Source organism: Chrysochloris asiatica, unplaced genomic scaffold (genome assembly GCF_000296735.1).
Source record: "Chrysochloris asiatica unplaced genomic scaffold, ChrAsi1.0 scaffold00048, whole genome shotgun sequence".
NCBI lineage: Eukaryota > Metazoa > Chordata > Mammalia > Afrosoricida > Chrysochloridae > Chrysochloris > Chrysochloris asiatica.
Window position 1 is genome coordinate 12,070,885 of NW_006408566.1, and position 26,780 is coordinate 12,097,664.

The 26,780-nt window shown below is 39.0% G+C and overlaps 2 protein-coding genes across 2 annotated transcripts in view; one reads left to right on the plus strand and one right to left on the minus strand.

The window, feature by feature from the left end:
* ITGB3BP (integrin beta 3 binding protein (beta3-endonexin)) overlaps positions 1-10,044 on the plus strand; it is an 83,968-nt gene extending 73,924 nt beyond the window's left edge. Inside the window, exon 9 of the mRNA XM_006862503.1 lies at positions 9,778-10,044. The gene's annotated coding sequence lies outside the window, so the exon portion shown is untranslated. The remainder of the gene's footprint in view (positions 1-9,777) is intronic.
* Positions 10,045-14,363: 4,319 nt separating this feature from the next.
* ALG6 (ALG6, alpha-1,3-glucosyltransferase) overlaps positions 14,364-26,780 on the minus strand; it is a 60,243-nt gene continuing 47,826 nt past the window's right edge. Inside the window, exons 12-14 of the mRNA XM_006862466.1 lie at positions 17,119-17,187; positions 16,813-17,011; positions 14,364-14,561 (exon numbers count right to left, since the gene is read on the minus strand). Of these exons, the coding sequence (XP_006862528.1) occupies positions 14,364-14,561; positions 16,813-17,011; positions 17,119-17,187 (466 nt within the window). The remainder of the gene's footprint in view (positions 14,562-16,812; positions 17,012-17,118; positions 17,188-26,780) is intronic.

Consider the following 26,780-nt stretch of genomic DNA (forward strand, 5'->3'; position numbering starts at 1 on the left):
TTCAGTGACTAAATATACAGAAGTAGTCTGTCTCTCCTTCTTCCTACTCTGTCTTTGTTTGGAAGCTCAACTGAAACCTGTCCACCATGGGTGACCCTGCTAGTATTTACAATACCCATGGCATAGCTTCCAGCATCACAGCAACACTCAAGCTACCACAGTACGACAAACTGATAGACACATGGTGGAAACGACACTTAACAACATTTATGTATGCAGCATATATATCCACATGTACTATAGAGCACAGAGGGGACATAGTTAAGGACATTTCTTAGACATATCCAAAAAGATCACGGAACTGAATTAGTACTGGGTTTGAAGGCTCAGAACTGTAGTCTTGGGGATATCAACTGGCATAACAAAGTTCATAAAGATAATCTGCCTCTTCATTTGGGAAGTAACATTATGAATCTTAAACCTGTTGAGCATCCATCTAAGTTACAGCTGTTGATCTCCTTCTGTGTGAAGCAAAGTGAAGGAAGCCAAAGAATTCAAGGAACTACTAGTCTGTAGTACTTGGACTATCGACCCACACAGACCACAGCCTCCTCTAGTCTGTGACCAGAAGAACTAGATGGTGCCTGGCTACCACTAACCACCACAGGGCACAATAGAAGGTCCTGGTTAGAATGGGATAAAATGTAGAGCAAAACTTAAATGCATTAAATAACGGCCAGATTTACTAGGTTGGAGAAATCCAAAATGATTACGCTAAAGGTTTTAATCTTGAAATGAAGTCACAAACACATGTCACCTTTCAGCCAAATAATAGATTATCTAATTAAACCGTAACAACCGAAAGGAATGTGCTCCTTAGAACAATCAACTATATAGGACCAGATGGACAACATTTGACCAAAAGCAAAGATGAGAAAGCAAGAAGGGGCAAGGAAACTGGAGGGATAGAAATGGGGACAGTAGGGTAGATATGGGGAAAGGATTACACACTGTAGGAATAACAACCAATGTCATGGAATAATTTGTATATAAATTATTGAATGGAAACTTAAGTTGCTCTATAAACTCTCACCTAAAACACAAAATGTTCACACACACATACAGAGAACAGCATTGAACTGACAAGGCTAGCTTTAAACATCAGGACAGACCAGGGGTTTCAGACAGTTTGTGGACAAACTGGAGTTTTTTTCCACAAACTTTCTGATGTTTCACCATATTTTTAACTGAATATGAAGAGGGCCCATAATTGAGCACTGTTAGTAAAAATAAATAACTAGGTCATAGCTGGTGGATTATAGCTTCTATAAGCCATATCTGGAATCCTGGCGTGGTGCTCTGGGTTAATACGCTGGACAGCAAAGTCGGCAGTTCAAGCTCAACAGCCATTCCTCAGAAACCCTGTACAGGGCTACTATGGATCAGAAGTGACTTGATGGCACTTAACAACAACAAAGGACACACCTGATTGAACAAGATAAGTGTTAAATTTGGAAATATACTAAATTGGTATTTTATAGTATAGCACATTTTCTAATTAAATGATTGGTAAATAATTAATTGTATCTTAATACAATTACTGTAAATTCAACAAAACAAAACCAATGTTTATAAATAGTGTATTATTAACATATTAACGAGACGCATTAGTCATGTGGTTGTAGTGTTTCATACACCTGGGACTGAAGGTCCATATTACCAAAGAACAATTATCAATTAGCCATACTTAGTGACATCAACATTAAGATTCTTAGACGCTAACCAGATATTGCCTGCTGTCATTTAGAAAAAAATTAAAGCAAATTGAAAGAATTACATGCTACCCTAAAAATACAGTTTGGCGATAATATTTCAATAATATTAGCTTCCTAACAAATAGCTGTACTTTAAATATTTACAAAGTACTTTACACCATAAAGAAAATTGTGCTACTTTCATGCATTAAAATCTTCATTCTATTTACATATAAATTGTTGTTGTTAGGTGTCATCGGAGGAGTCAGTACCAACTCATAGCGACCTTATGCACAGCAGAACGAAACACTGCCTGATCCTGGGCCAACCTCAGTACTGTTGCCAAGCTTGAGTCCATCGATGCCGCCACCTGGCCAATCCATTTTGTTGGGGGTCTTCCTTTTTTTCTCTAACCCTCCACCCCACCAACATGATATCCTTCTCCAGTGACTGGTCCCTCCTGACAATATGTCGTTAGCATGAGAGACGAAGTTTGGAGATCCTGGCCTCCAAGGAGCACTCTGGCTGCACTTCTTCCAACATGGATCTGTTTGTTCTTTTGGCAGCCCATGGCACTTTCAATGTTCTCCTTCAGCACCATAACTCAAATGCGTCAATTCTTCAGAGGTCTTCCTTATTTACTGTCCAGCTTTCGCATGCATATGAGGTTATGGAAAATACCATGGTTTAGGTCAGGTGCACCTTAGTCCTCAAGCTGACATCTTTGCCCTTTAACACTTTAAAGAGATCTTGTGCGGCAGATTTGCCTAGTGCAGTACGTCGTTTGATTTCTTGACTGCTGCTTCCATGACTGTTGATAGTCGATCCTAGAAGTATGAAATCCTTGACAACTTCAATCTTTTCTCCATTGATAAGAATGTTATTTATTGGTCCCGTGGTGAGGATTTTTATTTTCTTTACATTGAGATGTAATCTACACCAAAGGCTGTGCTCTTTCATCTTCATCAGTAAATATTTTAAGTCCTCTTCACTTTCAGCAAGCAAGGTTGTATCATCTGCGTATCGCAGGTTGTTAATGAGTCTTCCTCCAATCCTGATGCCACGTTTTTCTTCATAGAACCCACCTTCTTGGATTATTTGCTCAGCATACAGGTTGAATACTTATGGTGAAAGAACACAACCCTGTCGCACACCTTTCTTAATTTTAACTATCAAACAACTGCCTCTCAGTCCATGTATAGATTCCTCATGAGCACAATTAAGTGTTCTGGAATACTCATACTTCGCAATGTTGTCCATAAACTGTCATGATCCATACAGTCAAAAGCCTTTGCGTAGTCAATAAAACACAGCTAAGCATCTTTCTGATATTCTGTGCTTTCAGACAAGATCCATCGGACATCAGCAATGATATCCCTCGTTCCACAGCCTCTTCTGAATCCAGCTTGAAACTCTGGAAGTTCTCTGTCAATGTATGCTTACAGCTATCTCTGTATTACCTTTAGTAACACTTTACTCGCATGGGATATCAAAGAAATTGTCTGATGATTTCTGAATTCCGTTGGGTCACCTGTGTTTGGAATGGGCATAAATAGGGACCTCTTCCAATCAGTTAGCCAGATAATTGTCTTCAAATTTCTTGGCAGAGATGAGTGAGTGCCTCCTGTGCTGCCTCACTTTCTTGAAAGATTTCATTTTTTATTCTATCAATTCCTGCTGCCTTGTTCTTTGCCAATTCCTTCAATGCACCTTGGACTTCCTCCTTCAGTATCATTGGCTCTTGATCATATGCTACCTCTTGAAATGGTTGAACATCTTCTTTTAATGCTTTCTGCATCATTCACTAATTTGCCCAGAGAATCTTTCAATAATGAAAGTCAAGGCTTTAATATTTTATTCACTTCCCCCAGTTTGAGAAATGCTGAGTGTGTTCTTCCTTTTTGGTTTTCTGACTCCAGATATTTGCATATTTTGTTGTAATATTTGGCTTTATCTTCTCAAGCGGATCAAGAAATTTTCTGTTCAGTTCTTGTACCTTGTAATTTCTTCCATTTGCTTTAGCATCTCTATGATGGAGAGCAAGTTTCAGTGTCTCTTCTGACATCCATTTTGACCTTTTCTTTCTTTCTTGTCTTCTTAATGACTTTTTGATTTCTTCCTGTATGATGTTCTTGATGTCATCCCACAACTCTTCTGGTCTTCTGTCTTTAGTGTTGAATGTATCAAATCTGTACTTCAGATGATCTCTGAATTTAGGTAGGATATATTCAAGGTCATATTTTGGCTCTCATGGATTTGTTTTAATTTTCTTCAGCTTTAGTTTGAATTTGCTTATGAGCAATTGATGGTCTGTTCCACAATCTGCTCATATGGTGCTTTTCCATTGTCTTTTTCCACAGATGTAGTCAATTTGATTTCTATGTATTCCACCTGGTGAGGTCCATGTGTATAGTCATCTCTTAAGCTGTCTAAAGGTATTTGAAATGAACAAATCATTGATTTTGCAGAATTCTATCATGCAATCTCCAGCATCATTTCTATTACCACGGCTATATTTTCCAACTACTGGTCTTTTCTCTTTGCTCCCAACCTTTGCATTCCAATCACCAGTAATGATCAATACATCTTGATTGCATGTTTGATCAATTTCAGATTGAAGAAGTTGGTAGAATTCTTCTATTTCATCCTCACTGGCTTTAGTGGTTGGTGTGTAAATTTGAATAATAGTGGTATTAACTGGGCTTCCCTGTAGGCACATGGATATTATCTTGTCACAGACAGGGTTGTACCTCATGACTGATCTGGATATGTTCTTTTTGACGATGAATGCAACACCATTCCTCTTCAATTTGTCATTCCCAGCCTAGGAAACCATGTTGTTTTCAGACTCAAAATGGCCAATACCAGTCCATTTCAGCTCACCAATGCCTAAGATATCAATGTTTATGTGTTCCATATAAATAATAACCTTAAAATAATAGCTAACATTTTCTGAGTACTTTGTATGTACCAAGGAGCCCTGGTAGCATTGTAGGATAAGCCCTAGACTGTTAGCCACAAGGTCGGCAGTTCAAACCCACCAGCTGTCCTGTGGGAGTCAACTGATGCTTTCTTTTCCCATAAAAATGTACAGCCTGGGCGACCGTATCTATCCAGGGTCTCTGTGAGTTGAAATGCACTCATAAGCTAGCAGTCAGTGTGTTTTTTGGGAGTTCTATGTCCTAGGCACTGTTTTAAGCATTTCGTATAGATATTCCAGTTAATCTTCCCACCAGTTTACGTGGGAAACACAAACTGAGGCACACAGTGGTTAAACACCTTGCCCCAGAAAGGCTGAATACTAACTAACCTGAGTAGTCTGGTGCCAGAGTTCATGCTTTTAGCCATTACACGGTAGTCAGCTGGTTTATTCCTGCATATGCCTCACCAGATTATCTTCATCCCACTGTAACCTGGTTCTGGGTCCTTTGCTCTCTTTCCTGGAACTGTGATGTTGTTGTGAGGTTCCATCCAGTTGGTTCTGACTCCCCAGTGTACAATAGCCCACTGCCCGGTCTTCCATGGGCTTCACAATTACTGTTATATTTGAACCCATTGTTGTTGTATCAGTCTAGCTCACAGAGGGTATTCCTATATCTCAGTGTCCTTCCACTTTACCTAGCATGTCTTTATCCAGGGACTGGTCCCTTCTGAGAAAATGTGCAAAGTATCTGAGACAAAGTCTCACCAGTATCTCTTCTAAGGAGCAGTCAGGCTATACATCTTCCAAAACAGATTTGTTCATTTTTTTCTGGCAATATCAATATTTATCTCTAACACTATAATTCAAAAGCATCCATTCTTCTCTGGTCTTCCCTATTTATTATCGAGCTGTCATATGCATATAAAGGGAATGAGAATACTTTGGCTCTGGTCAGGCACACCTTAGTCTTCAAAGTGACATTAAAGAGGTCTTCTGCAGATCTGCCCAATACAGACAAAGTTGTGGACAGAGCTATGCTTTAGAAGGTATCACTCCGTCGTATTTACAATAAAATCCGTTTGTCTGGAAGTCAGTACTCGCCCTGATCTGACTTCAGCCTACCTTTCGACTTTCTCCTTGCTGTGCCTTGGTCATTCCTGACTGCCTTTTCTACTTGCTTGCTTTTCTCATATCTCCTTTGTCTGGTATGCTTTTCTTCCCATAGTCAATTTTCAAAATGTTACCCGTCACTTGAAAACTGCTTATAACCCACCTTCTACTAGCTTCCCAGGTCCCTCAACCCCTCATTGCGCTGCTTGTTTACATTCATCAGAGCTGCCCACTAGATATAATAAGGGAGGCTCTTACACTCTCTGATCGTGTCCTCTACCCTAGAAACCTGAGAAAGACATAGAACTGGTAGCACTGGGGCCAACTGCCCTGTCTGTACACCAGCTTCTGCCATGTCTGCTAGATCAGTGACTCTTCCTCCTGATGTACAGTGTTCAGTGGGGGAACCAGTGCATACAGATTCATTCCTGTTGTTGTAAAGTGTTTTCGAGTCTGTTCTGACTCATAGCGATCCCGTACAGGGTTTCTGAGGAGCAGCTGGTGCATTTGAACTGCCTACCTTGCGATTGAAGCTGATCTTGCAGTCCAGTGCATTATCCTGCATTATCATGCCAGGATTCCGATTCATTCCTAGAGCCTTTAAAAAGTGAAGCTTGTGAGAAACAATGTTAGAATAAGAGTGTAAAGTTACCATCAACACAGAAGCCACATCCTTCTGATGCAAAGACCATCAGGAGGAAGAAAAAGGAAATGCATGAGTTTGGCTAATGTTAACAGGGTAGCAAAACTCTGGATAAATAACTTGGTTATCAAAAGTATGAAACTTCTATGAACCAAGGACTATGCATAATGCAACCTTTTGACATCTAATGATCTTGCTGAAACATCATCTCACATACTTTGGACATGTCATCAGGTGGGACCGGTCCCTGTACATCATGCTTGGTTAAGTAGAGGATTAGCCAAAAAGACGACCGTCAACAAGATGAACAGACAGTGGCTCAAACCCAGCAATGACTGTAAGGATGGCGCAGGACCAGGCAGTGTTTCGTTCTGCTGTGGATAGGGTCACTGTAAGTTGGAATCAACTCTACAGCATTAACAACAGCAGCAGCCACACTGAGGACACAAGATTTATATTACATGACTTGTAGACATGAAATAATACTATAAGGCAGACTGTGATTAGTGATGCGAGTTCCTACCCTGATTCTGGCCAATAGTGAGTATAAAAATCATGAATCCAATGAGGATGAAAAGATCACCTTTATTAGTAATTATTGGAGGAATTGATAACCTTCAGTATGACAAGATCTCTTGTAAATGTTGAGGTGACTAATGTAGAATCTGCCTAAGGCAGAAATGGGACCTTCTCTCTCCCATCATGAACTTCAATCTTTAACCTTGTGTGCTCTCTTGAACCTGAGGATTAAGCTAGATCTTTGAAACAGACAGACCCCAAACCCATAAAGGTGTGAAGACCACAGACCTCCGTTACATGCCTGCAAAGAGAAGGAATGAGCTTGTTTCCTTACCACCTGGGATTAGACATGAGGCCTATTGGACTTGCCAATGGCTAGTGTAAGGAAACTACATGTAGGAAAAGAGTGTTGTGGCCTGTAATATTGCAAAGAAATGTGGACCAATGGGTGTCCAGAACTTGGACCAAACCTGTGACTCTTCCTTGAGGTGATGAGAGAACTGTACAGAAGGGCCATCTGCTTTGGAGTGAGAAGTATGAAAATGACGCTGAGTACCAAAGGAAAGCAAAGTCGTATTAGAGGACTTCACCGCAGACAACCCTAAGTTGGGGTGATTAAATAATTATTTTAGAATTTATTATTTTAAAATAATTTCTAATTATTTAAATCTACATAATCTCTGAAAAGGAGTCCTGGTGTGGCGCTGTGGGTTAATTCAGCAGACTGCAAAGCCGTTTGAACTGCAAGGTCCATGGTTCAAACTCACCAGCTGCTCCTTGGAAACACTATACAAGGTTGCTATGGGTTGCAACTGACTCGGTGGCACTTCACAACAAGAAATCTCTGAGAGAACCATCCTTAACCGGAGCTTTATACTTTTCTGCGAAAGCTAGAATTTTCAATATGGCCGGTTTTGATAGACTGTGTATAACATGCTAGGACAAAAAAGCGGAGACACAGGCTGATGCAAAGGTAGATGAGGACCACAGCATGTTCATTAGGCAGAGGTAGGATGGCAAAGATGAGTAGGTAAGTAACAATCCCAAAGCATGTCTTAGAATACTGTACAAAGGATGAATTCTGTTAAAAACTGCACAGGAACTCTACAACTATATATAAATTGTCTTTCCATCTGTTTGGGGAGGATTGTTCTTCTCAAAAGGCAGCATGGCAGCAACAACCATGTTGCTACTCCCTACCTTTATGCTGTGACATACATCACAGTGACCAAGTTTGGGTTCTTTTTTTTTTCCTCAACCCTGGATTTGACCTCAGAGTCCTTTGGCCTGCACTGTAAAAGAGAATGGGATTTGAAATTAGATGTCTTACCCTTTAGCTGTGTGACCTTAAAGAAGGCACTTGGTACCCTTAAGCCTTGATTATAAAATGGAACTGATATTGGCCTGATGAGATTATACAAAATAGCTGCCCCATAGTAACTATTAATAACTTAGTCTTTCCTTATCAGTAATTTAGAAGGATAGTAAGTGAACCCTGTTGTGTGTCAAGTCATTTCCAATTATAACAGCCCTAGAGGACAGAACAAAACTGCCCCCGTAGGTTACTTCCTAGTTGCTAGGTTGTAGTCTTTATGGGAGAGATGTATCTGCAAGTCTTTTCTACCACTGAGAGGCTGTTGGGTTCAAACTGCTAAGGTTTCGGTTCTCAGCCAAGTGTTTAACCAGTGTACCACCAAGGCTCATTAAGTGAACCCTTGTTGTGAGGTGCCATTGAATTGGTTCTAACACGTAGTGACCCTGTATAGGGTTTCTGAAGAGTGGCTTGTGAGCTTGAACTGCCAACTTTGTGGTTCAAATGACTTTGCAGTTCAGCACATTACCCACAGTGCCACACCTGGACTCTTTAAGTGAACCCTAGAAGGCTAAAATTTTAACAGAATGCATTTCAGATTAAACCAGAAGTTGGTTGTCAAGTTAGCACCTGTTCTTCTAGGACAGGAAGAAAAATATGTGAAGTCCCATGAATAGGGAAAGAGGGACCCATCGGCACTATTCTTCAAAGCTGCTGTTGGACGAAAGAAAAGGAGTATCTTGGAAGTTAGTGGTCCACATGCCCTAGTGGAATGTATGCCATCAGTTGTCAGTGGCTGCTTTCTTATTAGGATCCTAATATAGTAGATACAGTGCTCAGCTGCGAACCAAAAGGTCAGTGGTTCAAACCCACCAGCCACTCCACAGGAGAGACACGAAGCAAAATCTCCTTCTGTACCGACTGTTGTTGCCACTAAGTGCCATTGAGTCAGTTCCGACTCAGTGACACTGTATAATAGCTGGTGGGTTTGAACCTGCAATCTTATAATTAATAGTCTGTCATGTACCCTACAGCGCCACACCAGGATTCTCTTTCCTGTAGGATCACTATGAGTCAGAATCCACTGGATGACAATGGGTCGGGTCCCCTGGCCAAATAGCCAAGATCCTTTACCACCACTAGGAGTCCTCAGAGGAACACATTCTGAATAGGAATCTCTAGTGGTAAATGCTGTCTTTATTTTTTTTTTTTGGCAGCTGTCAGAGGAAACACCTGCTGAAAGACCCTTTAGGCTTATAGACATAAGGCGTGGAGATTGGGTATTTTCAGTAGGACATGTTGGAGTATTAAAACGCAGAAGTAGCTCCGTCAAGATCCATTTTTCACATCAGGTGGAGAGTGTGGTATCAGAGACACCATGTAAATCTGTAAAGGTGAATCTTGCAGAGAAGGTTCAAAAATAAGTGAATGAGAGAAGGTTACTAGTATGTAACTAGTTCCCAGGTCACATAAACCCAATGGTGTTTACATCATTTTTTTTCGGTCGGATTTTGGATGCATGTTAATTTGGAACTTAACTCTTCATGACTTACTAATTATTTTTTATATCCCACAGGCATTTAGAAGAAATGCACTCACTCTGAACACCAACTTCTGCATCTGCCTGGTCATATTTAAAGGAACAGAAGAAATGTTTGTAATTAATCTGCCCAGTAAATACCAGATCATAGCACTAGGCAGGTGCATGTCTAGATAAAATTTCTTGCAGCTAATTTAAACTTTCTACACACACCAATAGATAATCTCAATGTAAATAATACATTTCTTTTTGACCCTTTAATGTAAGTCAACACGTACAGAAGATCTTGATTTATATTCTGTATTGTGTACATTTTTTTATATATACATTTAGCACTGTGGATCCACTTTATAATAAAGCATTTATGAAAATGATGTCTTTGATAGAGCTGTGTATTTTTCTGAAACTCAGATTGTGGAATTCAGTGTCCGGTTCTCCATTTAAAGCTTTTGCTACTAGTTAATTTAGGTTCTTTTTTGTTTTACTTTATATTGTGAATTGAGTGAAGGTTTACAGAGCAGATCATCAGTTTTATGTGCAACAAATCATACACGTCATTTCATTTGTTCAGTTCTCTCCATGAATTATCAGTTATCCCACTTCTTCCCTGAGGTCCTTGTTACGGTTCTACCCTCCCTTCCCAACCCTTCTGAACTTTGTCCTTAGGTAAATATTACCCTTTTGATCTTGAATGGTTGTCCATTCCATGGTGAACATACCTTACTAATGTTGTTGTCCCCACTATATACCTATCTACCAGTTGGCTGAAAACTAGGCCGTGAGGTTGATTTCCTTTCCAGCCCGTAAAGGGCGACCAAGGGCCATAGTCTCTGATTCCTCCAGTCTTTCTGACCAATAAGCCCAGTTTTGTTTTTTTTTTTTAAATAATTCTAAGTTTTGTTCTGCATTTTCCCCCACTCTATCTGGAACCTTCTAATGTGATCCCTATCAGAATAGTTGATAGTGTTAGCCAGGCACCATCAACTGGTCTCAGGGTAAGGAAGACTGATTGATGTTCATGTAATCCATTAGTCCACTGGACAAACTGATTCCAAGTATCTTTAGTTTTCATTACTCTTCTTTCCTCCACACAGGGGGCAACCAATAGTTGCCCTTTTTGATAACTGCTCATGAGCTTTTAAGATCCCAGTCACTACTCACAGAAGTAGGATGTAGAGCATTGTCTTTATGAACTATGTTATGCCAGTAGACCATGAAGTTCCCCGAGACCATGGTCCTGAACCCCCAGGCCAGCAACTCCTTACCCTCAAGGTGTTTGGTAATGCCTAAGAAAATTTTCAACATTTGGCCCCTATATACACCACCACATTCATAGATATGTTTGCAGCAAAGGTAAATATCCTTTATGTATTTGTAGGTATACATGCATTTTCCTTCCCATAACTTTAGTGTGTACATTACAGACTCTTTTAAAAAATTTTTGCTTATCCAGTTTCTTGTGCACCACTATCTTGGGAATGAATTTTTATTCTAATTTTTCTTAGACTTCTAAACAAAAATGTTTACAAAGTTTTAAAATTTCATACTTTTAATACACTATTCGCATGAATTTTTCAGTAGCAAACATTTAAAGAGGAAGTTAATTTTAAACTAAACTTTTTACAGATGCTACTGAATTTAAAGAAAAACTTTCTTATGGTACAGTATGGGAGTCACTCCTAATTTTATTTCAAACCATTAACATAAATTTGTTTTTCTATGGTGGTAGATTATATCATGTGTGTGTGCTGTCATTTATAAAATGAAGCTTGGGATGGAGACAATCTGTTAATCATAGAATATATTATCTTGATAACATAGTTCTGGGAAGAAGTTATATACATTTCTTGGAAATACACTATTCACTGAGAACTTGCCCTTATTTTTTATAAAACTAGTATATACTGCCATGTCATTTACTATAGCATAACATGGAAAATGTGAAACAAAACTTTAAAAAAGTTAAAATGAAAACAATTTGCCATTTAGCTAAAATGTCAGATCCACGTTTTAAAATGAAGACTAGATTTTAAAAAAGACAAGAGCATGAAACATTAGTGACAGCGGTATTGCACCGAACTGAACCTATTGAGCCAAATTGCCTTCATTAATGGTTCTATGCACCATGTAACGAAGGCTTTTTACAGAAAATCTGACTGCTCCATATTAAGACTACTTTATGATACAGTCCTTATGTTATCCAAAAGGTTTGGTCTAGCATTAAAAGCTAACCTCAGGATGTCAGCCAAAACATAGAAAGCAACCTGCATTAGTCAGGACATAAAGGGTTAAGAAGTACATTGGTCTCCTATGTAATCCAAGATATGTAGGTATGTGCTTAAAGCTATTAAATAAGTTACTGTATGTTTGACCTCTTGATATACTAAGCTTCTGCCTTTCAGAACAGCTGGGTCTACTAAGAATCATTTCCCAGTTCTCTTCATTGTAGATCAGATGACTCTCGCTTTATCACCCTTGGAGGCCACATGAAGGACAAAGCAGAAAGATCCACACACAAAACTAATGTTTATATGGGGGTGGGGGGCGGGGGAAAACACTTGGCCCTGATGTTGCAATGAACATAACAGAAAAGAGACCAATTGAGACTTGAAATCACTGTGTTCTTCCAACTATTATTTAGTTCTGTCCTATCCATTTCTTACTCTCTTTCCAGTGAACAGAGAGGCTCCTTTGACTCCTGTGGCTTTTGTAAATGTTTCACTCACTCAGTTGTGGTTTATCGTTTGGACAGAATGCTACATCGGGTATTTTTCTCCCCTTCCTAGAGTCTCAAAGGAAAATGACTTCTCTATGCCTCATATTTGATACATGAACATACACTCTCTTTTCTTCATTGTAAGAAACAAAGTTTTTGGCAATGGAAAACGAAGGAAACCATTTCTCAGAACCAGTTCCTCCCTCTAAAAGGAACTTTTTTGACAGGTATATTAGTGAAGAAAGAAATCTATATTTAATATTTTTTGCAAAGCCTAAATATGCTTACCTTAAAACATCCTTATGATTCACAGTTTGGCTGGATGAAATGTTTGGCCCATTTCTGTAATGTTAATTAATCACTGGATATTTTTGGTATTTTGGAAATTTACCCCTCAAAGGTCAAAGCTTGTAATAAATAGGAGACAGAGACTTGACTTAGATAATTCTATCAATTCTCCAGAGAAGTACTCAATTCAATTAAATCGTCTGGACAATTTATTTTTATCAACCTCCTGTGTTAAATGCAAGCATGCTATTGCAAAATATAAGGCTATCCCAGCCAGCCAAAATGCTGACAATTGGGCACAGTGATTACAGATGGTGGCCATGGACGGCAATGTTCCTGCTGAGGCGGCAGCGATTCAAGGCTGCTTTCCTGTGCTGTGCTGAGCTGCCCTTTCAGTCTTCATGCACATTTGCTTTGAGAAAGAAATACTTCTTGATTCTGGCTTTGTCTAAGCCCATTTCTTTCATCAGGCTCATCTACTTAGACACACAAACCTTCTTGCACGAGCCTGTGGCTGTCCATGTCTAGAACAAAATTTGCTTTACGTGTATATTTTTGATTTGCATTGCTTTAAAGTACACTCCCAATTAGCATGTTTTAATGACTATATGTTGAAAGGAATATATTCATTACACATGAAGATTTTGTTTTTATCACAGAGGCAAAGGAAAACACATTTTTATTTGAATGAGAAGCTCCTACATGGATATAATGCATTATTCATCCCAATAGAATAGATAGAAAAAATGGGTCTCTGCTAATATAGAGTGACACCATATCAGCAGGCTCAGGTTAGCATAAAGCCTGGTGTGAATCAGTGGTTTTGGCAGTGGCGAGCCTCAGTACCCATGTCGTACCAAAAGAGGACAGAAAGAATCCTGTTTAAGGCAATTGAATATAAACAGAGTGATCCTTCACATTCAGAACTAGTGATTGTGAGTAACTTAAAAGATTTTATTCAAACTATCTTGACTTAAATTCAGAAAAATGCTTTTAATTGCACTTCAACATCCTTAAAAAGACAGTTTAATCTAGCTGCCTTGTTATAAAAAAAAAAATCAAGTATGTATAATAAGGCATGTTCAAACTTCATGCAGCTTAAATTGCCTTTCATAACATAAAAGAATATCTCAATTTAATTCCCTGAGATAATGTTTAAAACAATGAAACCAGTTGAGCCTGTCCTTAAGTACATATTACTTACATTCTAAAATATAAGGAAAACTTAAATTTGGATGCCAAAATTAGTGATTTCCTTTAAAACGAAAGGTCTAAATTCTCCTGTGATGCTCATTGTATCTACAAAATTTTTAAGACCTTACAATTCATAAGTACACCTTCTAAGTAAACACTAAGATTAAAGACTTTTTACTGTATTTTGCCACATTAATAGCTGTAAGTATTAATAAAACAATACTCTGTCTATACAAGCATTAGAACACAAAAGGTTCCCTTGGGCTTTGTCTTCATATACATTTATTCTGTGTAGACAACAATGACTTTTCGTCATTCCATGATTATAAATCTATGATTCTCAAAATGATATTTCACGTAGACCTAAAAAGTTCACAAAACCTTCTAGCACGTATCCACATTTTCACATTTCTTGGGAATACAGTTAATTGAGTTTCTTCTGATTCCTTGCATTTCTGGAATTCCACATGATTATAATATTAAAGTATACCCAAAAAAACAGAAAATGCATGCAGGATACAAAGCATACCAATAGAGAAAATAAGTCTGGCAGTTTCTGAGGAGGATCCAGTGTGACAGTCATCAGCGTCAGAAGGACCATGGCGATCACTGAGGTAAGAAACTACAAGGAAAGAGGAGCAAAGGGGAGAGCATCGCTGAGTGGGATGAAGAAACATTTCCAAGTGCAGGTAACACTGATTTACAGTTGTAAATGAGCAGAACTGAAGACAAGGATGGGGTATCTGGTCTCTTCTACCAGAGGATCTGAACCTCGGCTGCACATTAGAATCACCTAGGGGAGTGGGAGGGGGGCGGTTAAAAATCTCAATGCCCAGGCCACACATACAACAATTAAGTCAGCATTTATGGGAATAGGCATCGTATTTTTAAAAACTCTCCCAAGTGATTCCAGCATGCAGCTAAAGCCTACCTCTGTCAGCATGCCACCCAGGCAGTGAAGGAAAGTATCTGGAACAGATGTTACTGCTAGTCAGGGCTAAATTCATGGCATTCCCCAGGGCACTGGTCCCTACAGGATATAAAATTCTGAGCTAATCCTGAGAACCCATCTATGAAAATTTTTTCCATGGCAAGTGGAAAATTAAATTTCATATATATTCACTGAATGCTTTTGATGAGCTAGTGCTTGATACTAAAGCATGCTGGGGCACATGATGGAACACATGGTTCTCTGGCCTCAAGGAGTTTTCTACCAGTGAGGAGAGTACGCAAATTAGTTAAATAAAACCTCACAGTCACATATGATTAAATGCCAAAGTAAGTTGTAAAAAATACCACATTTATCAGAATTGTGTAGCAATCCATTTTCTTCTGACCAGTAAACTGCCCAATAAAACTTTATGCAAGAAAGGAAATACTCTTTTTCTGTACATCTCAATACAGTGCCCATGAGCGACATGTGGCTACTGAGCATTTGAAATGCATCTAAGGACCTGGATTTTTTATTGAATTTTAACAAGTTTAAATTTAAGTTTTCTCATGTGTCTAATGGCCACCATGTTGATTTGCATAGTTTAGCTCTAAACAGCTTCTTCAAGACAAGCACCAGCCAGATCTTACTAGTGTTTACTATTCTAACGCAGTACACACACAGAGGTAGCTCAAATACATAAAGAAATCCAACAGAAACTCGTCACTGGAGTCCATGAAGGATGTGGGACGTAAATGGAATCCTCAAATTTGCTGCAAAAGACCCCTTAGAAGTTTGAAAAGGCAAAGATGTCACTTGGAGAACTAAGGTGCATCTGATGTAATCTTTTCAATCCCTCCATTGTGTAGTGAAAAAGGAAGACAGAAGAATTCAGGCTGTGATGCTGATGAAGAATATTAAACATCCCATAGACTGTCCAAACAAACAAATCAGTCTTACAAGATATACAACCAGAAAGTACGTTAGAAGCAAGGAAGGTGAGACTTAGATTTGCTTATCATCAGGAAACACTAATCACTAGAAAACACGTCATTTGGGTAAAGTTAAGGGCCAACAAAAACACGGCAAATCTTCAGTGAACTGGACTGCGACATGGTCATGACAATGGATTCAAACACAGCAGTGATCGTGAAAACAGAGTGGGAGCAGGCAGCATGGATACACACTGACATTATTCTACGACGCTCACATGCACCACAGATAATATGCTTCTGTTTATCTGAAATGTACAGAATATGCACGTCTATAGAGAAAGATAACAGATTAGTGACTATCCAGAGCTGGGGTTAGGAGTAAGGCTAGGTATTGGAAGTGACTGCTAATGGGTACACTATTTCTTTTTGGAGTGTTGAAAATATCCTAAAATTAGACTAAGATAATGGTTGTACAACTGTGTTTACATACTAAAAGTCACTCAAAAGTAAACTAAATGAGTGAACCTTATGAATTAATTTTATATGAATTATACCTCAAAAAAAAATCTATAAGAAAAGGTATTTCAATAATTTTAAAAATGACTGTTGTTAGGTGCCATTGAGTTGACTGTGACTCATAAGTGACCCTTTTACAACAGAGCAGAGCACAGCTGGGTCCTACACCATCCTCACACTCTCTGCTATGTCTGAGCCCATGGTACAGACACTGTATCGGTCCATTTCACTGAGGGCCTTCCTCTTTTTCACTAACCCTCTGCATTACCAAGCATGATGTCCTTCTCCAGGGACTGGTCCTTCCTGATAATGTGTCAAAGTGTGTGAGACAAAGTCTCCCCATCCTCACTTCTAAGGATGCTTCTGGCTGCACTTCTTTCAAGATAGATTTGTTCATTCTTCTGGCCATCCATGGTCTACTCATTTACTCAGTATCCTTTGCTAACACTATCACTCAAATGTATCATCCCTTAAAACACTGAGCAACTTACCAAATTTTGGATAATTCTGGGAAGAAATGTAAAACATGGAAGATATTTTCTAACAGAAATGGAAAATGATTTCAACTGCAGTTCTTCTTCAGAAATCTTTTCAAACGTTGAAAAGGAAGTAGCAGACGCTATAAAAAATGCCATCATTGTCACAAGCGAAGGCATGAGGAGTTCATCCTTCAATAAAAGAGGCAGCATACTGTAAGTGAAAACAGAAAGAACATCAAAAGAGAATTGTCAACTCAAAACAAAATCACTTTGTAAGAACTCTACTAAAAATATTATATGGAAATTGATTTGACTCACCTAAATGTTGACACGAGTAAAAACCAAGTCGATATAAAAGGAATTTCATTTAAAACTAAGCAGACTGGTCTAAAATATTAAAGAAAAAATAGTTTAGTATTAAAGAATACAATTGGAACTCCTACTTGAAATATGACACACTTTATGTATATGATTTCTGAGTTTAGCTTAAAAAATAAAGAAATAAAGCCAGCAAGTTCTCCTTATGGACTACTAATTCATTTTTAATAACCATCAGCCCAAACGAAATGAGAATAGACACAAAAAAGGTAGAAACTCCTCAGAATAGCTGGAAAACTGCTTCTAGCATGCCATTAACTGAAGATTTTCCAATCATACAAATAAGTAGCTTCAGGAAAGGATCAAATAAACAGATCTGAACATTAAGACAAAACAAACATTTCAGATATTTATCCTACTTGAATATGAAATTAATTCCAGAGATAACTTGTTTTCAAACTTTTCTTTTTTATCATCTAGTTTACAAATTGTGGGAGAAAAATAAAGCTGTCTGCTTCCATAAACATATCCAACCTTGGAAACCCAATACAGGCTCAATGCAGTAACACCCGACTCCATGGCACTTAACAAGTTTACAAATTATGCAGCTAAGATGGATCCTCATGCCACTGGTAGCCACAACAGAGGCAAAGAAGAATACACAAGGAATGCAAGCTGATAATGGAAGAATAAGAGAAAAGAGGGGAAAACTGGGTAGGAAGAAGCTACAGGAAAAGAACACGAGTACAGTAACGGATGGAACCACTGCCTCTATCAAGGAGCGGCTTAGTGTCAGGGCTCCAAGCCCTGTGAGCTCCTTACCTCCACCCATGGTCCATTACCTTCTGGATTCAATTGTGTCTGTGCTCAAGGGGAGGACTAGGGGCAGCCAGAAGACCTAGGTCCTAAGTCCAGCTCTGTCACTTACTATGTGGCCTTGAGCAAGTGAGTGATTCATTTAAGGGTTTTCTTAGACACTGTTGAGTCTAACTCAGAGGGACCCCAGGTGACAAACCAGAATTGTCCCAATAGGTGGCAGTAAGTCGGAACTGACACAATGGCACTTAACAACAGTCTTTGCTGAAGCAGACTGGGAGTCGCTGGATGACTTCAAACCACCAAACTTTCCACTAACAGATAAGCACTTAACCGTTGTGCCAGAGGTCTCCTTCAATCACTTATTGTTGTTAAGTGCCATCTAGTCCATACTATCAGATGCCAGAGATACAAATGTGCATAAGAACAATGCCTCTGCACTCACAGCCTAGTAAAAATTTCAGTGTGAAAGCACTGTGTGAAATACAAAAGAAAGTTCACACAATACAGAAAGATCAGCCACACCCTATATAAGGTCGCTATGGGTCGGAAAAGACTCAAAGGCGCCCAAAAACAACAACAATATGAAGAGATGTTGTTGTTTTTAAGTGCTGTGGAGTCAGTTCTGACTCATAGCAACACTGTATAGGGTTTCCAAGGAGCAGCTGGTAAGTTTGAACCATTGACCAAGCGGTTAGCAATTCAATGCTTATCCTATAGCACCACACAAAGACTCCGTGAATAGATGAGAGGGCTTCAAAAAGTTTGAAGAAAAATGAACTTGAGAAATAATGGAGTTTTTCCATAAAAAATTTTAAGTCCCTTGTACTTATGAACTATAAAGGCCACAAAACTGCAATGAAAAATATCAAATAGCCTAACCATGGGGCCACATACAAATCAGCAACTATGTTTTTTCTGATGGTGGTTATTGGATTATTAATTTTTATCTCCTTATTTTAATAAATGCTCTATACATGTTTGCACATCCTCCTCCCTTCTTAGATGGATAACTTTTACGCAGGCCAACTAGCAAATGAGATCTAAGGTCTGGGATTACATAATGAGATTATAAACCCATTGTAAACTGCTATACTACAGGTCCCCACTCCTCTGACAGTTAGCAGTACTGTGGTGGCTTGCCTCTTGCTAGAAGCCATGGCACTGGAATTTCAAATATCAGCAGGGTGATCCAGGGTGCACAGATTTAAAACAGCTTCAGGACTAACAAAAACTAGGAAGAAGAGCTTGGGCATCTACTTTCAAAAATAACCTAATGACCTAAGTGCCTATAAATGGAAGAATGGATAAACAAACTTTGGTACATACACACAATGGACTATTACACTACCTTGAAGAATAACAAGGGTGCTACAACCACCACATAACCTGGATGAACCTTGAGGACATTATGCTGAGTGAAATTAGTCAGTCACAAAAGGACAAATATTGCATAAGACCATTACTGTGAAAGCTTAAGAAAAAACATCCACACTAAAAGGGGGAAAAAAAATTTTGTTGTGTTGGTTATTGGTGGGAAGTGGGGGGGACTGGGGAGGGCGGAGGGAGGGGTCGGTAGAACATAGGGTATGCTGTCAAAACAAATAGTTTGGGTGTTGGGGAGGGAAATACATAAGAAGGGGTAAAAGTTGGAAGAACAAGGTACAAAGGGGAACACTGAAACCGGTTTGCGTGGGCTAAATGGTACAGAGGTAAATAGTGATGGAACCTCAACCTTGGAAGAACAACAGAGCTTTGTGATACAGGGATCGAAGCATAATAGTCTGAAGAGGAGAAATAATACTAAGATGCTTGACTGTCATGAATATTGGTTTCCCTTGCCTACTATTGTGAAATAGATACTTGAGTGGGATTGAAATAAATGTCTGGAAACATGATTACAGAAAGCTTGTAAGCCCGTCTTCAGCCTATAACTGATTGGAAGACCTAAAAGGGGTTATAGAACTTGCCCAGTGAAATAGGTCTCTTGCAGAGCCTTTGCAGAGTATAGGACCTTAGGTGGAATCCTGATCCCCGTCCAGAACCTTCTGAGGTGGGACATTCCCACTAGAAAGGATAAGCCTGGAACAACTAGAGCAACAGAAGATACATCTTCAAAGAAAGATCAGCAGGAAAAACCCAAAACAAAAATGGCAATATGCCTGGCTACTACAAGAGCACATGTTGTTGTTGTTATGTGCCGTGGAGTCAGTTCCGACTCATAGTGACCCTGTACAGGGTTTCCGAGGCCGTAAATCTTTACGGGAGCAGAACACCTCCTCTTTCTCCCATGGAACAGCTGGTAATTTCAAACTGCTGACCTTGTGGTTCACAGCCCGATTTGTAACCACTATGCTACGAGAGCCCGTAGGTAAACTTGCGGACGACCACATTGGTCTACTAGTGAGTGGAAGATGGGGAAAGGCAGCAATGAATTTCAGCAATGGGCTACGTTCAACTGCATTCCATAGACTCCAGTTGACCTGGAGATGAGACAGAGAAGAGGAAAGGCTGGCTGGCCTGAAGTGAGGTGAGACCTGGAGACTCCTGAGCCCATGGACAAGGACATAGCCACAGAGGGCTACAGCTGAGAGTGAAGCATCCAGCTGATATGAAGTGAGGGGAGATGCAAAAGAACACCCAAACTTGCAGCTAGTACCCATATGACCTAACCTCGATGGCTTGATAATCAGAACTCGACTAGAAGAAGATAAAAAAAAAAATTTGATAAAGGAAATGATTGTAAACTGCTATAATTTGATGCACTTGACCTATGCTTATGATGGATGTAGTAACTCAAAACATCAAGTATCAATGCCAATTTGTATACAGGATAGATAGGGACGGGCAACTTAAACATTGGCTACCTAAAATGAGGGCATGAAGTGACTGACTTAGAAGGTTTCAAGAGGGAGTTTAGTTTAAGAGTGTGCAGCAGAAGGTAGGTAGAGTCCCCACTAAAAAGGTTTCATGTTGTCTAGATGGGTCTGGTTAAAAGAGATGAGGATAAGATTCTTATGATTCAGTAGTAATTGTTATCATGACTAATTGCGACTATCACAATTATAAAAGTAGAAGTTTTATAATAAAAACGAGGCAATAGTTAGTCTTACAGTCCAGAAACAAGAGGACCCTGGGACCATTAAGGGAGAAGAGCACAAGCGGAATGCGGGACTCTATCCAAAGAAGCAGTGATATCACAGATGAAGACAAAGATGAGGACATTGAGAGACAGAGCAGTTGAAGACTCTAGATTCATAGAAACAGAGGGACCGGGTGCTGGTGGTCAGGAGGCAGGCTTGTAGAATGTGCCCTTTGGTTGTTTAAATTATTATATATTCCTGAGTGTTTTTGTGTACATCCCCCTCACCGAAAAACAAAAACAAAACAGGGAATGGAAGCAAATACTGTTGAATGATGATGCATGGAGGAGATTGTAATCATTAAAATGAAACAATGGTGAAAAGCCAATGTTCTCCCATGTAAACTATCACACAGTTTACAATAAAAAAAATTTTTTTAACTAGCCAATGAAAACTGTATGGAGCACAGAATATTGTTTGAGACTGCAACTAATTTTGGACACAACATTAGAAGGGACTGGTTGATAAAGTGGAAGGCCAGTGAAAGGAAGGGCAATCTTAACGAGATGGGCTGACAGAATGGCAGTAACAGTGGACTCAAACATGGTCACTGGACTACATGGAGACAATACAGCACTGGACAACATTTTGTTCTGTTACACTCAGGGTCACCATAAGTCACAGCCGACTTGGTGACAACTGACAATAACATATTAAAAGAAATATACTAGAAGACTTTCAATTTTATTTTACAACTTAAATGAATTCATGGTAATAGCAAGTACTTAGTAAATGCCCAATAAATATTATTCTCTCCTTTAGGGTCTTAATTATTTTCCATTTATTCATTCAATATTCATTTTACTGAACACAAGCATTTATCAAAAACTTATTATGCACAGACACTGCACTGAAAGGAATACAAAAATGGATATAACTCAGCCCCTAACCTCAAGGTACTTAAAATTTATTACCAGACAGCAAAATCCTCTCCATTCTTAACTTCTTTTCTGAACACTCCCATCACCTCTTTATTCTAAACGATGCCTGACTCTCTGAGGATGAAGCTCAAGAGCTGTATTTTTTCCCCATAGTCTTCAAACCACCTGACCTAGAAGTGGGAGACGACAAACCATCTTTATTGCCTCGTCCACACTGGTTCTCCCTCTCCTCCCTAACAAGCCCCAGCTTTGAGTCCCATGTCCTCAGACTTTATCCCTACTATTCCCATCTTTGTTGTCCACCAACTAATGGGGTCACTTCGCTCATTACTCCATGTCAACTCCTGCCCACTGTCACTCTAAAACCCAACTCTTATCCTAACTCTTGAGCTCATGTTCACGTATATACAGATGACCCTCCCAACACTCTGGCCTCTCATCAGCAGGAACTTCTCTTTTCCAGTGACCTCATCTTCAATCCTATTCCTTAAATTCACACTCTACACTGTAACCACAGGCAATCACAATTCACGAGTTGTGTCTGCTCTAATCACTGTATCTCCTACCTTTTCAATACTTTAATAATCTTCTGACCTCTCCCCCAAAGACCTTCAGTGCACCCCCTTGATGTTCTTTTCTCTACTAAAAATAAACAAACCATTTCCATTGGTCAATTCCAACTCATAGTGACCCTGTAAGGTCAACCATTATAATTGTTTTTGCGCATTTTACTCTCAAGCCCTGAGCATGTGAGCTGTCATCACAAGACAAAACTATAAACCTGGAAATATCCAACTCTCCACCTGCACTTACTTCAACCATACTTGTGCAACTAGCCTAGAAAAAAAAGTACATTAATTGGTCTTCTTTAAATACAAGATCATGATATTCAAATGTTCATCAATTGCTATATTGGAGTATTTCCCTAGTCTGTCCACATTCTGATCCTCATTAGAAAAATAATTCACAACAGCTCCTCTATCATCCTTCCATTGCTTCTATCTACTTAAAAAAAAACAAAAAACTTTTTATTGTGAACTGAGTGAAGGTTAACGGAGCAGACCACCAGTTTTACATTCAACAAATCATACGCTTTGTTTCATCTCAATGACTCCAATCCCCTCCATGTAACAACAGTGATACCGCTTCCTCCCTGTGGCTCCTAGCCCCATTCCATCCATTTCCTATCCCTTCTCAACTTTGTCCATACGTAAATGTTCCCCTTTTGATCTCAAATGGTTGACCATTCCATGGTGAGCATACCTTACTAGTGTTATCGTTCCCACTATATGCCTATCTACGATTTGGCTGAAAATCGGGCCACAAAGGTGAGTCCTTTTCCAGACCTGAAGGGTGACCAATGTCCATAGTCTCAGGTAGGTTCCTCCAGTCTCTTTATGACAAGTAAGCCTGGTATTTTTTCATCATTTTGAGTTTGGTCCACATTTTCTCCTACTGTATCCCAGACTTTCTAATATGTTCCCCATCAGAACAGTTGGTAGTGGTAGATGGGCACCATCTTCTGGTCTCAGGGTCTTGAAGACTCACTGATTGATCAGACTAATTGATTCCAAGCATCTTCAGTTCTCATCACTCTTCTTTCTTCTGCACATGATGAGACCAATAGCTACACATTAAATGGCCACTCATTGAGCTTTTAAGATCCTAGATGCTACTCACCAACGTAGGCTGTAGAACATTGTCCTCATGAACCATGCTATGCTAACTGGCTATGGTGTCTCCTGACATTATGGCCCTGAGTCCCAGACCCAGAAACTCACTGCCTTAAAATGTTTGATCATATCTAAGAAGTTTTCATCATTTTGCCACGGTATGCTTTACCACATGCATGGTTCTTAGTGTACAAATACTCCCATTCTACCCCCGTACCCATTCAGTCTGTGTTTCTGTCCACGAATTTATCTACAGAACACTGTTGTTCCAAAGTTGTGGATAAAACACTATTTATCTCTATCCCCTGTAGCCCTTGCATACCTGCCCTATGTCTTCACCTGTCTTCATCATTCTACTGCCAACCTCCCTCTTCTAATACATTACCCACCCCATCACCTGAGTTAACATGTGTCTACCCTCTCTAGGCAGTGAACTACTCTCACTTCTCTTCCATCCCTGTCAACCATCAAAGAATATTTCTTTTAGCATGAAAACCTTTTCTTGAGTTTTTACAATATCAGTCTCATATATGTCCTCCAATCCACTTTTCGCTAATGATTGAGCTTCCTACTTCAATAAGAATATGGAAGCAGTTAAGAGACCTTCCACAGGTACCCAGTTACTCCCTTCCCAGCATCTGTCCAAAGCCAACTCTTAGCCTTGTGATCTGGATCCTACCCCAATTCCCTTACTGAAGAAAATCACTCCAGCAACTATAGCTCTCTCGTGTATCAGCAATGTTTCCTCTCTACCAACCATTCCCATGCTTTCATTTCATCTATCTTCTATCTTGAAACAACGAACCAACCTCTCTCTCTCCCCCCCAATAAATATATCAAATAATATCACATTTAGCAGTTCAACATTTTCAGGTATACTATTTAGTGGCACTGTGGGTTAATGTGCTAGACTGCAAAATCAGTTTGAAACACAAGGTCAGCGGTTCCAGTTCATCAGCTGTTCCTCAAAAATGCTGTACGTGGTCGCTATGGGTTGGAACCAACTTGACAGCACTTAACAATAATAACATTTAGTGATATAAGTTACATTAGTCATGTTAAATCCACCACCCATAATTTTCAAATTTCCCATCAATATAAATAACATTCACAAAACAAAAATGTTCCCTTTTCTCCTCTAGCCTCACTCTGGTAGCTGTTAATAAACTTTGGTCTCTACGTATGTGTCTATTCTTGTTATTTCAGATAAATAAGACCATACAATATCTGTCCTTTTATGGTTGAGTTGTTTCACTGGACATAAGATTTTTGAGGTTCATCCATGTTGTAGCATGGATCAGGGTTTTCATTTTTCCTCCTGGCTTAGTATTCCATTATAAGTATGTTCCACATTTTGTGATCCATTCATCCGATGATGGGCACTTAGGTTGCTTCCATCTTTTTGCTATTATGAATAGTGCTGAACACTGCTGTACATATACCTCAAAAAAATCTCTCTTGATAACTACTTTTCCTACCAGTTTTTGCTTCCCTATTTAATGAAACTACTCTAAAGAATTATTTACCTACCTCACACTGTATACAAAATAGTAATTAAAGATGAGTCAGTGAACTAAATATAAAAGTCAATTCCACAGTACTCTTAAAAGAAAGCATATAAATGAATCTTCATGGTCTTAGATTTGGCAAAGGTTACATATGACACTAAAACACAGCAACAAAAGAAATACATAAATTAGACTCCGTCAAATTTTAAAATGTATAAGCATTTAAGAACTCTATGATGGTGGTGGTTATGTGCCGTGGAGTCAGTTCCAACTCATAGAACAGGGTTCCCGAGGCTGTAAATCTTTATGGGAGCAGAAAGCCTCATCTTTCTCCCACAGAACAACTGATAGTTTCAAGCCACTGACCTCAAGATTCACAGCCCAACTCATAACCACTACACTACCAGAGAACCCTATAAGAGAGTAAAAAAGACAACCCACAGAATGAAAGAAAACATCTGCCAATTATATGCTTAGATCTAATGTCCAGAATATATACAGAAAACTCTTAAAACTCAAGAAAAAAAAGACAAACTCAATTAAAAATGGTCAAAGGACTTGAGTAGGCATGTCTCCAAAAAATTATATATAAATTTGCCAACTACATGAAAAGATCACCATCATTAGTTAAATTTATTTGTATCATTAATTATATTTAATTAGGCAAATACAAATCAACTACAATGAGATACCACTGAAATGTGAAGAAACTAAACCTTGGAGAAACACATAGCTGACAAGAATGTAAAAGGGCTTGGCTACAGTAGAATACAGTTTGCTGGTGCCACAGAAAATTAAACAGAATTATTACATGACCCAGCAATTCTACTCTTGAATATACATCCAAAAGGACTAAAACAAGTGTTCAAACAAAAATCTGTACACAAATGTTCACAGCAGTACTACTCACGGTACAGTAGCCAAAGGTAAAAACAAAATATGCATCAACTGAGGAATGAACACAATGTGATAGATATTCACACAGTAGGATATTGTTGTTGTTGTTAGGTGCCATCAAGTTGGTACCAACTTATAGCAACTCTGTGCACAACAGAACAAACTGATACATACTACAGCATGGATGAACACTGAAAATATTATTCTAAGTTAAAGAAGTCAGACACAAAAGATCATGTATTATATAATTCCATTTATGAAATATCCAGAATAAGTAAATCCATAGAAAGAAAGTAAAGTACTGGTTGCCAAGGGCTAGAAGAGGGGAGCAGTGAGGAGTGACTGTTTACTGGCTACAGGATTTCCTTTTGGTGAGATGAAATTGTTCTGGAACTTGATAGCGGTAATGATTATACAACATTGTAAATATATTTAATGCCACTAACGGTATATTGTATTTTATCACACACATACACACAAATACATTAAAAATAAAAGACCTATACTTGTATCTCAAATTGTTCTCCTCCCATTATCTTTTAAACTCACATTAATCAGACCTTTGCCTCTACCACTCTTGAATAGTGGACTTGTCAAGGTTACCAATGACTTCCATGTTATGAAAGGCAATAATCTACTCTAAGTCCTCAGTTTAGCTGACCTATTGTTGTTGTCAGGTGCCATCGAGTCGGAACTGACTCATAGCGACCCCATGCACAGCAGAACGAAACAATGTCCGATCCT